This window comes from Carettochelys insculpta, chromosome 5 (genome assembly GCF_033958435.1).
Source record: "Carettochelys insculpta isolate YL-2023 chromosome 5, ASM3395843v1, whole genome shotgun sequence".
Taxonomy (NCBI): Eukaryota; Metazoa; Chordata; order Testudines; family Carettochelyidae; genus Carettochelys; species Carettochelys insculpta.
This window is the reverse complement of record NC_134141.1, coordinates 96,707,305-96,723,169: the sequence shown is the minus strand read 5'-3', so window position 1 is coordinate 96,723,169 and position 15,865 is coordinate 96,707,305. Positions and strand designations below refer to the sequence as shown.

At 54.5% G+C, this 15,865-nt stretch overlaps 2 protein-coding genes across 2 annotated transcripts; both read right to left on the bottom strand.

Annotated features, from left to right (window-relative positions):
- Positions 1-4,462: 4,462 nt before the first annotated feature.
- On the bottom strand, positions 4,463-10,634 carry MCIDAS (multiciliate differentiation and DNA synthesis associated cell cycle protein). Its single transcript, XM_074995961.1, has 5 exons — positions 10,530-10,634; positions 6,305-6,464; positions 5,824-6,032; positions 5,428-5,538; positions 4,463-5,206 (listed from the first exon to the last, which is right to left on the bottom strand). The coding sequence occupies exons 1-5, from the start codon at positions 10,632-10,634 to the stop codon at positions 4,760-4,762; spliced, it is 1,032 nt and encodes a 343-aa protein (XP_074852062.1). The 3' UTR covers positions 4,463-4,759.
- A 2,945-nt stretch (positions 10,635-13,579) lies between these two features.
- CCNO (cyclin O) lies at positions 13,580-15,650 on the bottom strand. The gene is made up of 3 exons (XM_074995960.1): positions 15,345-15,650; positions 14,699-14,884; positions 13,580-14,453 (listed from the first exon to the last, which is right to left on the bottom strand). The coding sequence occupies exons 1-3, from the start codon at positions 15,648-15,650 to the stop codon at positions 13,974-13,976; spliced, it is 972 nt and encodes a 323-aa protein (XP_074852061.1). The 3' UTR covers positions 13,580-13,973.
- Positions 15,651-15,865: the final 215 nt, after the last annotated feature.

Sequence of the window (15,865 nt, the reverse complement as noted above, 5' to 3'; positions counted from 1 at the left end):
CATCTTGGTGCTGTGTCAAGTCCCTTTGATTGAACCTTCCCAGAGCTAAGCTGCTCTCAATGTCTGTGTTGCTCTGCTGTGACCCCAACTCTGTGCCTTCACTGGGGGGGTGGGATGAGGGTGGAGAAGAGTTTCTGACTCAGCAAAACAGAGTGGTGGGGCACCCCAGAGGACAGACAGGCAGGCTCAGTGGTATGATCAGCCCATCAATTGACAGTCTCAAGTGGATCTCTGTGACCAAACCCATCACAGGGAGCCCTTTGTTTCCATATATACTGGGACGTCCCTTGCATCTTCCTGAGAAATCTCCATTAACCTTTCAGGGATATGCTCTACAATCCTCTGGCAAAGGTTTCTAGCAAATCTTCTTCTGGGGTAGGATACTTTCCCATGCCAGTTAACAATAACTTTTTCAGACACCATTGCAGTAAGCAGGTTAGCAGCATGTGGACCCACTTTGCTTAGGGACATCACCAACAGCTGTGCTCTCTTTGCCTTTGTTACCCTCAGAAGTCTTCTTGGCAGTCACTCGATAAGGAGTAGGAAATCATTATATCACCCTCCTATTTGTGAGTCCGTTGATGGCTTATTGGCCCAATCTGGAGACACAGATCTTATCACAGAAGAGGCAGGTGTCGGTGCTGTTGCAGGGGCATGGGGCAGTTATTGATGCTCCTTTCTTCTTCTTCACCTCTTTTCATTTATTCTGCAGCAGGACATCTCAAATTCCGCCACCCCCTCACGGAGTATCGTCCTCCACTGGGATGGTCTTGGGCCAGGTTCTCTCCAGTGTCGACAACGTTGTTGCACTTTCTCATGCGCACGTTCAGCATGTCCTTATATCTCTTTAACTGGCCCCCAGCACTCCTCTGCTCCTCCTCCAACTCAAAAAACAGAACCTTTTTTCGGAGGCACTGATCAGACCTCCAAACCATGTGACCAGTCCCAAGAAATTGTTGATGACTGATAATGGCTTCAATGCTGGTCATGTTTCACTCTTCCTGGATGCTAATGTTCATGCACCTATCCTCGCAAGAGATATTTAGGATTTTTGTGAGGTGGGGTTGATGATATTGTTCAAGTGCCTTCAAATGACGCTCGTGTGTTGTCCAGGTTTTACATGCATACAGTAGCATTGGAACAACCACTGCATGGTATACAAGGAGCTTTGTCTGGGGATAAATGTCCTGGTTCTCAAAGACCCTTTGTCTCAGGTGGGTGAAAGCAGAGCTTGCACGGCTGAGCTGATGCTGGATTTCTGCATCAATGTCAACTTTATTGGAAAGATGACTTTCAAGGTATGGGAAGTGCTCCACATTTTCCAGCAGGTCTCCATTGACTTCAATAGAAGGTATTTGAGTTGTCCCATCAGTGAAGGTTGGGGGAGCACCTTGGTCTTTTTGATGTTCAGTGGGAGGCCAAGATTCTCGTAGGCTTCAGCAAAGGCACTTAAGATGGTCTGACGGGCTGTGGGAGAATGAGCAGCAACCATATTGTCATCCATGTACTGAAGCTCCATGATCAAGGTTGTGGAGGTCTTGCTTTATCCTTCAGTCTCCTCAGATTGAAAAGTTTCCTGTTCATTCTATAGACAATCTTCACACCATCTGAAAGCCTGCCATCAATGAGGTGAACGGTCATGGAGATGAGATGCAGAATGGTGATGGAGCAATGACACAGCCTTGTTTGACTCTCATTTTGACCTCAAAAAGGTTGCTTTGGGATCCGTTGTTGCTCAACACTGTGGTAGTCATGTTGTTGTGAAGCAGACTTAAGATGCTAATGAATTTTTGGGGCAGCCGATCTTTGAGAGGACGATCCACAGGATACTATGACTGACTGAGTCGAATGCTTTGGTCAGGTCAATGAAACTTGTATATAAGGCTTGGTTGCCTCTTTGCCTTTGTTAACCTCAGGAGAGAGGTATCAGCTAAAACCACCCCCTCTTGAAACATGATGCAAACATTCTCTGCTGTTTTCCTATACTCGGGGCAACCGAGCAATTCACTGCCCATTTCCCTCTCCTGTAGCATGTCATACTCACCATGTGTGGTGCGGTACTCACGCATTCTGAAGCACAAGTATAAATAAACTCGCCTAGTTTACGATTTTTGTAGAGCAAGGGAAGGAAGTTCTGAATGTAACATTCACTTTCCATTGTGACAATACTGTGTGTTTTATCTTCAGTGGCTAACACTGTGGCCCTTCCAGGTTCCTGCTCTGTACTCGTGGAACACCTGAGCCCCAGGAGGAGGAGAAAGAAGATTTGTCTGTTGTGTCTTATTTATAGAGTTACAAGCTTTTCATTTGGACATTTTAGGAATAAATATTGAGTACGAAATTATGTGTTTATTTTAATAAAAATTTGGAGGGAGGAGGCTGGGAGGCTTTGATGTCCTTTGATGTTTTATCTCTGTATCATGCACACTTATGATTGTGACGTCTAAACACAATGCAAGCAGGTGTAGCAGATTCTGCTTCCGGTGTCTAAGGCGGCACCATCACTGTTCCAAGGCATTTCAGTTTGGAGTCGAGAGCATTTCCACTGAGGAGGGAACCAGATTGGAACTGCGCAAGTGCTGAGCCCCCATAGTTCTAGAGATGCCTCAAAAACCACAGTGCCCAAAAATGTGACTAACCTGGGGTCACACTTGTGAGTAATTTGCATTAAATGTGGGAGGTGGCATCTATCTGAATTTTTAAGGACGTGGGGTATGCAAGATGGCAACTTGATAAAGTAGACTGCAACTCAGAACAGGTGAAACACTGCTCACAGGAAACTGTACTGTCAAATCACGTTTTCATGCTATGGATTCAGTGTGCACAGCCATGTGCAGGAGGCTGATCTTGTACCCTTCAGTGAGAATTCCTGACTGCAACCCTTTAAAACTTCAGCTCAGCTATGCTGGGCAAGGACCAGTCTCTGATTGTTATTGTCATTCTCTCACATACCATAGAATGGAAAATTCTTATATGTCATATTAATTACAGTATTATAGGGTCAAGTCACAAGTAAACACACATAACTTTTGCTATTTGCACTCCTCTTTACTACTGGATGTTCACAGGCTGCATATATTTTTTTTCTGCTTTATCAGAACAAGTCTTCCAGTAAGAAAGGTGTTCTTTTACTGTTAATAGACACACAGTTATTTTCCACAAACCAAAGTAAATGAACATGCCTGATAGAAAACAATGTTTACTTCAAATTATTTTTAAAAATCCATTGCAATTTTTTGTACAAAATCACTTAACGCTCACAGTAGGTGTAAAAATATACTTACAATTATATACACATCAGAGTCTAAAATGTGATCTTGTAAACTTCACAGATTTAAAATTCCAGTAGTATTAAAGTGTAGTATGCTTAATATACTTTAAACCAGTCGTGTCCAACCTGCGGCCCATGGGCCGCATGCAGCCCTGGACAGCTAGTAATGCGGCCCCACAAGATCATAAACTTTTAACATTATGTGATTTATATACATTAACTATATTATATATTTTGTACGCGGCCCAAGACTATCTTCACTCAATGCGGCCCAGGCAAGCCAAAAGGTTGGACACCCATGCTTTAAACAGTGTGGGCTTGTCTACACTTGCCTCCAACTTCGAAGGGAGCATGGTAATCAGGGTGACGGGAGATTACTAATGAAGTATTGTGGTGAATACGCAGCACTTTGTTATGCTAATTTGTTATGCTAATTTTCCCCCGCAGCAACTTCGAAGTGTCACACTTCGAAATGTGGGCATGTGTGGAATAAATTTTGAGGAGTAAGGGGACTTTGAAGGAGCACAGGCACTTCAAAGTGCCCAGGGCTACACGCATGCCAGCACTTCCAAATTTGGTGCTTCGAAGTTGCCGCGTGGGAGAATTAGCCTAATGAAGTGCTGCATATTCACTGCACCACTTCATTAGTAATCTCCCATGGCCCTGATTACCATGTCCCATTCTAAGCTGGGGGCAAGTGTAGACTCAACCTGTGTGTAACTACCCAAAGGAGGACTTGAACTTGGGAATGCTGGAGCTCAGTGCAAGAGCCTCTACACTTAGTCTGAGCTAAAAGGCAGCTGCTCCAGAGGAGACATGCTTTCTCTGTGTAAGTGGTCTAGGTGTCCCTACATGGGACAGTGAATAACACCCCTAAGTGCAGGGATTACATGTGCATTTCCAAAGAAGCTAATCATTGGTAATTACTATGTTATAACCTTACCTCCTTCTAGCAAAATTTCTGCAAGAGAAACAAAGCAAGATTTATTTCAAAGATATCTCAACAACAGCAATATTACCTATCATAAATAATTATATCCTTGAAGAGACACTAAGAAAGTCCCATTTCTGCCTGCTCTAACTGCAGTAACCACCATCACTATAACTGAAGGAAGCTGCTGAAACAAATGTCTTTTTTTTTCAGTTTGTTTGGGGCATTTGACTAGTTTTGACTATATGTCCCCTGTATAGACGGTCACTGAAGAGACCCTCCTAAATATCACCAGGGAGCATAGCAACCCTTACTCACAATTGCATGACATTTTTAAAAGGGTCATGGCAGACACTTCACAGGGACCCACACCAAGGGCTCAAAAATTAAAAATACACCACAACTTTATTCTGCACCAGGCATCTCTGGCTCTTGAATGTTTTTTGCAACAGACAACGTCACTGGGAGGACTAGAGCAGGTGGAACCAGGGTCAAATTCAAGTACAGGCAGTGCAAAGTTTGCATGTGAGCCTTTGGCCAGTGTGGTTAGCTGAGGCTCAGCTGGGGACCCATCTAAACTTATAGCCCCCGGCGGCTGTCCGGATAGTGAAAGCATTTCCTTGGGGGAAAGCCAGGGTCCGGATTGTGCAGTGATCTGTGATAGAGGTCCTGAAAGAGGCGCCTTCCTCCAGCTCGCTGGTACTCAGATCCACCGACCGGCGGCCGCTGCAAGTCTGCAGCCCACTGAAAGCGCCGTGCATGTTACCGGCCTTGCTGCCCGAGGCCCCGGACGTCTCCGCCTGCAGCCGAGGGCGTTTGGCCTCTCGCCTCTGGTCAATTGTTTGCAGAGCAGCGTTACAGGTGTCTGAGATCTCCCGCAGGATTGTATCCACTTCTGCGCAGTCCTCCGGCCTGGCCGCGGCCAGCTGCTCCAGGCTGCGCTTCGCCGAGCTACGGGCCAGGAAAGCGGCGGCCCCCTCTTTGGGCTGATGGAGCATCAGTTTCTGTGGGCGAAACAAAATGCCACCGGCTGGTTTAAAGCTAGCGCCGCGGCCGCAGGGCCCCGGCTCTGCCTGACGCTGCGGTTAGCTTGGGCTCCGGCTCAGCGCATGTGACTGAAGAGCGCCCCCTGCTGGTCTTGCGGTGCATCGGCTGTATCTCCATCCCCGCGAGGGCAGCGGGTAACGCTTTGCACGACAAACCCGGCGGCGAGCGGGGCACTTACCTCGAGCACACAGGCCAGCTGCTTGGCCTGGCCCGCGAGCTCCTTCAGCTGCACGTTCCTCTCCTTCAGCGACGTGATCTCCTCCTGCTTCTGGGACAGCCTCACGTGCAGCTGGTGGAGGACAAGCGCCAGTTGGAAACGGAGCCCGTGGGAAGTCAGGGCCCTGCTCCCACGTGCGCCCGGGCACCAACCCAATCAGCAAACCCGACAGAGCTGGGACCCTCCTGCAGGGGGTTCCGCCGCACACAGCGAGAAAGCGGCGTTCGGTGTGTGCCGCGCAGCTCTGCAGCCAGGGCCGGGCAGTTGGGAAGGAACAGCCGGGCTGGGAACCTCCTCTGATCAGCCAGAGATCTAATGATCGGGAGGAGTTTAGGAGCATCTGCCCTGTCTCCATACCTCGGTATTCTCCACCAGGGCATCTCCTAGCGCTCTCTGGTTCTGGTCGGCCACATCTTTCCAGTACTGTTCCGCAGCGTTTGGCAAGCTGACCTGCGGGAGAGGATTGCTTGGGGGCTCCTGAATGCAAGGGCTAAAGTCTGCTCCGTCGCCCAGTGGGAACGTGAAGTCCGCCGCGTCCAGTGGCGGGGCCGTATAGGAGGCTGAGTCTGTGGAGGCAATCACAGGGGTGAGATCAGCTCGCTGTACGCGTTGGCTGTTGGCCCTGGCCCCCAAGTCCTTGCTGCTACCGCAGTGAATGGCAAATGCCCCTGGCGGGGTAAATCCGGTACTGTAAGTCTGGACACGCACCGCACCATGGGGCTGCACCAAACCCACCCGCGGCCTTTGCATCTCCTCGGCGGGTTGGCAGTGCAAACGTATCTCAGTGAATGCCGGGCTGGATGCAATGTCCAGGGATTACACTGGTAATTTACCCAACCGAGCAAAGCGTGGCTGGGAGCGAGCGCCAAGGCCTGGAGGCAACCGGTGGTGTGTACAACTCGCTGCGTTAACGGGCAATCAGAGGAGTACTTGCCGCAGATAAAACTATCCACCGCATCTCGGAACTCCTGGAAGTCGAAGTCGGGCTCCGCGGGGCTCTGAAACGGGGGAAGGAAACCTACGAGTTAATGCGCGCGCACCAGCGGCTCTGCCCGCGCAGCGCTGCCGGCTGCGCAGTGCTGCGCGTTCACACGCACGTACCTGGAGGGCCAGCCCCCGCGCTGCGCGCTGGCAGGGGCAGGCTTGCACGGCCATGGCTGGAGGACAGGCGGATGCGCAGCACGCAGCGTCCCTAGCAGCAGAAAGGGAAACCTACTCTGGGGGTGTGCCCGGGGTGCGCGCGCTACGGGCTGCAGGTGACCTGGGCGCTGAAGCGAAGCGCGAGCTCGGATCCGTTAGCCAGGCTAGAGACTGTGGGCAGCTCTGCGCGCGCGCTGCAGAGTCCTTGGGAGGCGGCCATCCCCGCTGGCAGCGGCACGCGCTGTGCTCCAGCCCGCCGCCCCCCCGGGGTCCCCCATAGGCTGCTCTTCCCGCTCTCATTGGTGAGCAACGCGAGCCAACCGTAGCCGGGCAGCCCGGGCCCTGCTCCAGCGGTGGTGAAAGATTAACCGGCGCTTCTGCGGCAACAGCTTTTCCCCCACCTCTGGTGGGGGGGTGGTCTCTTCCCAGGCAGCCTCTTGCCTTCCTACGGGTCACTTTACTCCTGCAAAGGGCGTCTCCCCCCGCCCTGCTTCCCCCCATTCTGGAGGGATGGGGGGGCACCACTTTCTTGCACAACCTGCGCACCATTCCGCATTAGCACTACATTGGTGAAGGGAAGGGCAGTGTGGACAGAAAACAAGAGTCCCTGAACATGGGATTGTAGCGTGTGCACAGTTGCACGTCAGTGGGGAAGAAAGAAATCTGTGCAAAAATGTGCACCGTGGTTCAGTTCCTGGGGTCTGGAGAAATTCCCTATAGAGTTCCTTCAAAGGAAAATGTATGGCAAACCGGTTACACTTCAGCCCCTTTCTAAAGGCCCTCTTGCTACGTTGGATCTGGGCTTCTGTCTCTTCCAATCCAGGCGTAAAGCTGCAGATGCAATAAAAGCCACCTCTGTGCTCTCTGGCATGCTCCCGCGCCGATTCGATTCGGCTGGTACTAGGGCAGCGCACCCAGCTAGTTGTATGTGTAGGGTGACCACATTACCCTGTGGTAAATACAGAACACTGGCTTCCAGGGATAGTGGGCTACTGTTCCACATCAAGGCTCCTCAGCGATGGGGACAGCTGCCCCACAGTGAGGGAGCAGGAATGGGGGCTTTGCAGCCTCCTGATGAGGGGAAGTGGAGACTAGGGGGCTCCACAACCTCACAGCAGCAGGGTGCCAGGGAATGAAGAGGCCACCCATGGCAGAGCTCATTGGCAGTGGGGGCTGCGTCCAAGGGGTGCCAGGGAATGGGGCGGCCACCTTGAGACACCAGGGAACAGGAGCACTGCAAAATACATGACAATTAGCCTATTTTCTTTAAAAAGTCAGGACTCCTGTGAGACAGTTTGAAATAGGGTCTGTCCCAGGAAAAACAGGACAGATAGTCTTCCTACTACGTGTCTTTCACAGGCACATTTCCCAGTTCTATTTCTATTCATTGTATATTAATCTTTTAAACATGAGCGAGACTTAAGAGCAACCAGAGCATGCTACTGGGCTCTTGTTATCACATTCTGGGTCCAAATAATGTCCTCTTCCTCCTAATTGTTCAAGGCTTTGATACCATCTGGCTTTCCGTCAACGGTGGTCAACAGGGATGCTGCTATTAAGAAACCTCAGAGCTTTGCTTTACTGAGCTGGATAAAGTCATTTGGTGTATCAAATACACAGAAAGATTATATCAGACAGGGACAGGACTCTTAGTAGGAGACCCTCCTTAGAGATGGAATTCAGGATGAAACCAATGTATGTCACTTTTCATGTGTAGTGCCCTAACTGATGGCTGCAAAACAGCACTATTCAGGAAGAGACACAATAAAGAATTGACCCACTCAGGAGAGCTACATTAGGAGACAGAGGGGAAGATATAGATATGGGTTGGAGCCATGCCAGAAATTGTGCCCATTTTACAGATGGGGGACTGACACTCATTGAACTTGAGAGATTTGCAAGTGTGGTGTTTGGACAAGTAAAAGCTCTATTCAGCTAAACACTCGTTCACACAGCTCTGTAATCCTGCTCATCTTGAAAAAAGGGAGTGCTGCACAAATTCACAGTGGTGTAGCTACTAGAGGAAGCTTTAGAACACTAGGATAGGGAGGTGTAGTTATTTTATTACAGCCTAGTAGATAGAGCACTGGACTGGGACTCAGGAGCTCTGGGTTCTATTACTTGCTTTGCTTTTGGTATGCTGCGTGACCTTGGAAACATCACTGCCTGTGTGTGCCTCAGTTTCCCTGCCTATAATATAGGGATATTGATACTGACCTCCTTTGTAAAGCACACTAGGCTCTAGTGGTGAAAAGTCCCCATGTGATATTATTAAAATAGCATCCAGTGGCTCCAGTCACAACCAGAGAGCGTAGACAGAGGTAAGAGCTCCATTGTGCTATGAGTGGTACAGCCATTGCAAGAAACATGCCAGAAGGACAATCCTGTGATGAAAGAGCTGCTGGGTTGAATGGCTGCAATGAACTTAACAGAAACACTAAGACAAATGAGCGGAAACTACAGGGAGCAGAGGTACTGCCTAACCCTCCGCCTGCCACAACTCCCAGAATGCAAGGCGGTGTTTAGTCTGATTTGTGCAGTGTTTAGCCCATTTGAGGCCCAGCTGTTTTCTGACCCTTTTGAAAGCCAAGGTGCCTCACTCTTGGGGAGATCTGTATGGGCCACATCCAAAGGTCACAGACGTCAAAGAAAACATTTCCCTTGATTGCGCTACTTGAGTGCTGGGAAAGTGGGCGGGTCTAAGCCTGCATGCTGATGAGGCCCCTCCCCCAGTCTAGTGGGCGGGGCTACTGGACTCAACAGCCAACTGATCGCTTGGGATGGGTAGGGGGGAGACCCATGTCTGTCTTTAGTAGCCGGCTGTTACCAGAACAGCGACAGCCCCGCCCCTTGTCCCAGCCCCTCCTAATCCCTGCGCTGGGTCCTCTGCCTTCGCCCTGCAGCTAATCGTCCCTGCCACAAAGGGGAGAGCAGGGGGAGAACCCACCGCAGCCCCAGCTGCGCTCTGGGTAGGGAGGGAACCACTGGCAGAGGTGCCTGGCTGGCACGCTGGGAAAGCTGCCCTCGGAGTCTGGATTTGCAAGTGTGACCCGCACACCTGGGTGTGGTTAACTTTGCCATGTAGTGGTACCGCGACCACCTCACAGAGAAAGAATAAGTGTCCCCGCCAGACGAAGCCACCAGCCTGCTGGCCCTTAGCTCAAGCTGCAGGCGGCGCCCAGCCTCAGCTCCAGAGGTCCCAGGTCTGGGGCTGCCTGTGGCAGTTACACAAGCAAAACCGGCCTGGTCCTTTCCTCCTTGGCCCCAGGCCCGCCCGGCTATGGGCCCCGAACCTGCCGGGGTAGGGGCCAGGGCTGCCCCGCAGTAGACAGGTGCCGCCCAACCAAAGCGCTTCCCTCCCTTTGCGGCGGGGAGTCGGCGGCTCCCTGGGACCGAGCCCGGCGGAGCCCGTCCTGAGCTGCGCCAACGGAGCCCGATAACCAGCGATGCGGCGGCTGGCTGGGGGCAGAGCCGCCTGCCGGAGGCACCACGGCGGGGCTGGGCGCCGCACCTGCCGGAGGGCGCAGGGGTTAGGGGCCGCAGCGGGGGGACCCGGAGGGCGCAGTTACCGGCGGCGCAGCGGCGAGGCTGGCAGGCTCCTGGGGCGAGACGGCGAAGTCCTGCCAGGCGATGGTGGCGAGCGCTGGGGAGAGAGACGCGCCGGGTGAGAGGAGAGCCGAGCCGAGCCGAGCCGAGCCGAGCGGGGGGGGCAGCGCGGCCCGGGGCGCGCAACTCACCCAGGTCCGGCGCGTGGGGCGGCGGCTCCCGCTGCAGGGCCCCGCGGGCGGGACTGGCCGGGCTCCTCCGCGGCGCGGGCTGCGAGACAAGAGCGGGGTGAGCGGCCGCCGGCGGAACCGGCCCCCCATCCCACGGCGCCCGGAGGCGGCGGGTCCCAGCCCGGCGCGCCCCCCTCCCGCACGCACCTTCCCCTCGGCTTTGGCCGCCCTCTTGCCCAGCCGGCCGCCCAGCTCGCCCGCCCGGTTGGGACAGAGGCTGGCGAAGGCTTTCCGGCCGCTGCGGCTCTGCATGGCGCCGCCCGCGCCCCGCCTGTGGGCACCCGGCGGCTCTCGGCGGGCGCGGCCGGCGCAGGGCTGCCCATGGCCGCGGCGGGGCTGGTTTTGACGCCGTCGGAGGGGCCCCGAGCGGTCCCCCGGGGGGGGGGGCGGGGCGGGGCGGCGCGGCGGAGTGAGCGCCAGAGGTGGCGCCTTCGCCTCGGCGCAATCTGCGCCCCGCCGAGGCGCTAACCGCCCGCCTGGCAACGGGGCAGCGCGGCGGTGCGCCGGCCCGGGCCCAGCCAGCGCGCTTCGCTCGCGGCCCGAGCGGACTGGCTCTGACGCGCCGGGGGCGGGGCGCGGAGCCGGGGAGTCACAGGCCAGGGGCGCTGGAGGAGCTCACACGGGCAGGAGCCCCCGCTCGGCTCGGTCATCAGTCGGGCAGCCCGGGCTCAGGCGGCGCTCAGTGGGTGCCGTCGTTACAAGGGGCGGCGGGCTGTGAGCGCCCCCCAGCGCGGAAGGCAGAGGCGGAGCTTGGTGAGGTCCCTCTGCCGGAGCAGGATTGCCCGCTGTATTGCACCGCCTGGCGCCTGGCCCAGAGGAGAGTCAAACCCCAGGCCCCTTGTCTCTGGTCCTTTCATTATCCTCCCTGCGATGGCGTCCGCCTGCCCTGTTTTCCTGGTCTGCAGAGCTGCAGAGCGCTCTCTGTGGGGCGGGGGGGATGGGGGGTCCGTGCTAAAATAATCACCGGTGTCTGGCAAAGATGATGTTTTCTGAAACTATCACAAACTTCAGCAATATCCCTGAGCAGGACGTAACCCTACAGAGGTCCAAACGCCACGGGTTGTGATGAATAGGTGCAGAGGTATTGCAAAACGCACAACCTAGCCCTGGTAGCAGGTGCTTTAGAGCTTCCTAGGTCGCACGGTAACACAAACGCATTGTAATAATGAATAACTAGTGTCCCCCATACTGACCGATAGAATAGGAGAGGGTCCCAGCAGAGAGCAGGCTGTGGGGTTCTTCAAGCCACCCGGTACACATGGTCTAGTAAATGTTACAGTGAGAAATAAAGGCAAACGCCTGTCTGGGTGTGTCAAGGCACGTCTTGTTAATGGATGTGACAAATTATGTTGTAGGGACCTGAGAGGTGGATGATAAGGAAAGATTCAAAGAGAAGGATATTGGAATTGGAGAGGAGCTGTTATAGAAACTTCCTGAGAATAGGATGGATGCAGACGGGCACCAACGAGGAATTATATAGGAAGATACAGCCAAAGAGAACCTACTGCGGACTGTTATACAATGGAAGTTACCGCTATTGGGGCATATTTGCAGAGTGAACCATGAACACAGAATCAAGACCCTGGTATTTGGCATAATGGACGGTTGGAATAGGAGAGGCAGACCCCACAGAGAATAGGTAGATGATACGGTAGATTGGTACAGAGCTAGTCTCCAGAAACTAAGCCACTATGCACTGGACAGGGAAAGATGGAAAGAAGTAGTGAGGGAGACATCAGACACCAACAGGCGCTGAGCACATAGTTGATGATGATAATGACTCTCTGCATGGGTGGGCCTTCTAAAGGCTCCTAACATCACCAGGCAGGGGGGCTTTAAGAGAAGGAAACTGTTTGATCCATCCTGGAAGCATTTTAGCTCCTTAACTAAAGCTGTCTCTGCAGGACTGTATTTTCCAAATCAAGCCATAGGTCTGACTTTGCTGGGCCCTGTTTTTGATGGTTTACGCTGTAGTACATTCATTCCGTTTTCAGGTCAGGGCCTTTTGAAAACTAGGTTGACAGCAACATAAAGAAGGAGAAACACCCACGTCTGAAGGTATGTCTGTATAACAATGTAAGCACAGGGGTAGTGGGACCTGAGTCAGCCAGGGCTTGAGCATCTATACTAGTTGGTAACCCTAGATTATGATATTTCTGACCAGGGGCTCTGCTGTACACACCTGAGCATGCATATGAGTCAAAGTAGCCACAGCCCAGACTCCTGCAACGTGTCCACTCTAGTTCTGAGACCATGGGAAAAGTTGACTGTCAACACTGAAGGCTGAAGGAAGTGATGTCTCCTCCCAGCTACCCTGGCCAGTGACAAGGAGGAGGAATGTTTTCAAGACTTCTCTTGTTTGTGCTTTGCCTCCTGGGCAGAGCTTCCATGAGCACTGCTAGGCATTCTGGCAGTGCTCTGTGCTCCCACTTCACAAACTTGCATGGCCCAGGGAAAAAGGGGGAATAATTACCCCTACAAACATACTTGTGGGGTGGGGGCAAGAGGGGACTCATAAGAACTGCCCTGCTGGATCAGACCAGGGGTCCCTCTAGCCCAGCCTCCTGTCTTCTGACACTGGCCAATGTCGGGTGCCCTACAGGGAATGAACAGAATGAGTAATCAAGTGATCCATCCCCTGGTGCCCACTCCCAGCCTCTGGCAAATAGAGGCTAGGACACCATCCTGGCTAATAGCTTAGGCCCACCACATCCATGGCCCGACCTGGCCAACTTCACATTAATAAATTTCATTATTTCAGATTTTTTCAATCAAAGCTTCAGGGTGTTGTAATGGTTGGGGCCGTGAGCCAAAAAGGAGCGTGCTGATGGCAAAGCCCTGGTGGTGGTGGTGGTGGTGGTGAGGGGTTGCAGTTTCACTAACCCTATTTCTGTACCACTGCTGGCAGCAGGGACACCCTTATTAGAGCTGAGAAGCTGGAGAGCAGTGGCTGCTGTCGTGGAGCCTGGTCCCCAAGGCACAGCTGCCAGCAGTACAGCAAAGATGGCACTGTTATGGTATTGCCACCCCTATATCCCTACCATGGCCTGCAGAGCATTTTAAAGGCCTATCATAGCAGTTACTTCTCTGTCAATGAATTTCCCCATGTAGAATATGTACAAAATCACAAGGAAGTAGACCGCAACTGATCAGTGACAAAAAATATGTTGACATGTTTATACAGTACTTTTATTTTTCCTCTGGATGCTATCAAGGTGTACATAGACAACCATCTTCTAAATAAATAAACTGTACAGTACCTGGATGATGCACACGATTTACACATTGACTGTGAACATATAAAATCTGTCAGTGCAATTGACATACAACAATGAACTGTGCAAAATGGGATTTTAATTTTATCATGTTAAAACTCTAATCCATCACTACTGAGTACAAATAAATACAAGTCTAATCCATGACTCAGTCAACTGAGCAAGGAGCTATGGCCAATACTGTTCTCTTTAGAGGTATACCAATTATGCATTTATAACACCACAATGCATTGGTGAAAATGGACCAAATTGTTCTTAAAATTCCCAGATGCTTTGGATGCCATAGGAAGGTTTCAAGTATTATGGTCCAGGTAGATTAATGTCCCAGCTGAGGGCATTTTTTAGCAATCTCTAGGGGCAGCACCTGCAGCAAGGAGTCTCCGTTTAAAGAAACTAGTAACAGCAGTTTGTCCATGCAGTCCTGTAAAACCCCCTCCGGGTAGCCACTTATATGCAAGTCCAGAGGATTTGGGTGCTGCAGCATCTGGTCTGCCAGTCCAAGGCAGCAAATGGCCAGCAGGGAAGGCGCATATTTGTTAAAAGCATAGTCAGCCAGGCTCAGTTCTGCCACCCCTTTGGCCACAGCCTTGACGTGGTAGGCTGCCCTGGCATCTGCCTGGCAGGACTCCAGACGCACGTGGGTGAAGTGCTCCAGGAAGAAGCTGATGGTTGGTGCCCCCAGGTTGAAGTGCAGCTTGCTGAGGATGATGCACTCCAAGTTGCAGAGCTGCTGACGGGAGAAGGCATCGCAGCACAGGGCTAGGAGCTGCTTCACTCTGGGCGGGTGCACTTCCACCTGCAATACAGACCAGCAATGCAAGCAGAGCTCCTGGGCAGGGAGCAACCCACTCTCCCGCGCTGCAGAGGGCAGCTCTGCGGGAGCAGAGGGAGACCAAGCCGGGCCTGCAGCGCCGTGCTCCCCCTCGCACAGCTGGGGGTGGGGGGCGCCTGAGCGGTTTCCCCAGAGATCTCCCAGCCTCAGTTCCCCGTCCTCTGGCCCCCTCCCCCGCCCAGGGCGCCACCGCCCCTAGCGCCTGGTACCTGTTTGCACGCGATGAGGAGGGAGGTGACTCCCAACAGCTGGAAGCAGTCGGCAGCCACCGGGGTGGTGGTGAGGAATCGGTCCAGGGTATTCACCGCCAGGCACAGGGACTCGAAGGAGTAGCCGAAGTGGCGGTGCACGGGGATCAGCCAGCTGATCAACTTGCACCGCGCCTCCGCCGTCACCTGCCGCCAGGAGCAGAGGTCAGGAGGCGCCGGGACGCCGCTTTGTCCGCTTGCCGGGGCTGGCCAGGTGCGGTGACTCATTCCCACCACTCATGGCCACAGGCCAGGCCCTGCGCTGCGGCTACCGCCGGAACGGGAGGCGCTGGCCACAAGTGCCCAGAGACCAGGGGGCGGACCGCCGGCCCGGCTGGGTGCGCACGGCCCAGGAACTGCAGCGGGCCCCGCGCCCTAACGGTAGCAATGTGCAGACCGGCCTGGCAGGGGATCGCTCCGCAGCAGCGCAGCGCGAGGAAGGTCCCCGGGGAGCAGAGAAACGCCGCGGGCAGAGAGCCTGGACAGGCCGGGGGTGAGTGGGGGGGGTACTATGCAGCGCGCGGCAAGTCAGGGAGGGGTCAGAGCGCGCAGAGCGGGGTCCGGGGAATCCCTGACACCGCCCGGAGCTGCCCCCGGCCCGCCCTACCTGCGGCTGCTGGGCCAGCGGCTCGCGCGGGTGGAACTGGCCCTCCAGCGCCTTTCGGCCGCGGTACCAGCTGGCCCCGTAGTCGCGGAAGTTCTGCAGCGCTAGGCGGGCGCCGGGCTCGGCGCTGGCGGGCTCGGGGCTGAGAGCGGCGCCCTCCAGCGGCCGCGTCCCGGGGCAGCTCGGCCACGTGCTCTTCTTCACGGGCGCCCCGAGGCCCAGGGGCCTAGCCCGCTCCCGGGGAGTGGCCCCCGGCGCCCGCCGCCGCCGCTTGCCGGGGCACCGCTGGCCCAGCGGCTGAGTGACCATGGCGCTGCCCGGCCGTTTGCGGCGCCCGCCGCCGCGCCCGCCTATTTAGCCGCCGCTCGGCCCCCGCCCGCTGACATCACCCGCGGAGCTTTCCCGGCTAAAGCCCCGCTCGGCTTCGGCCGCCAGCGCCGCTCGCCGACCCGGCCCGCCAGCCGAGCAGGGCGGGGCGGGGCACAGGGCAGCGCTGGCGGCAGCGGCGGGGCAGAGAAGTGGGG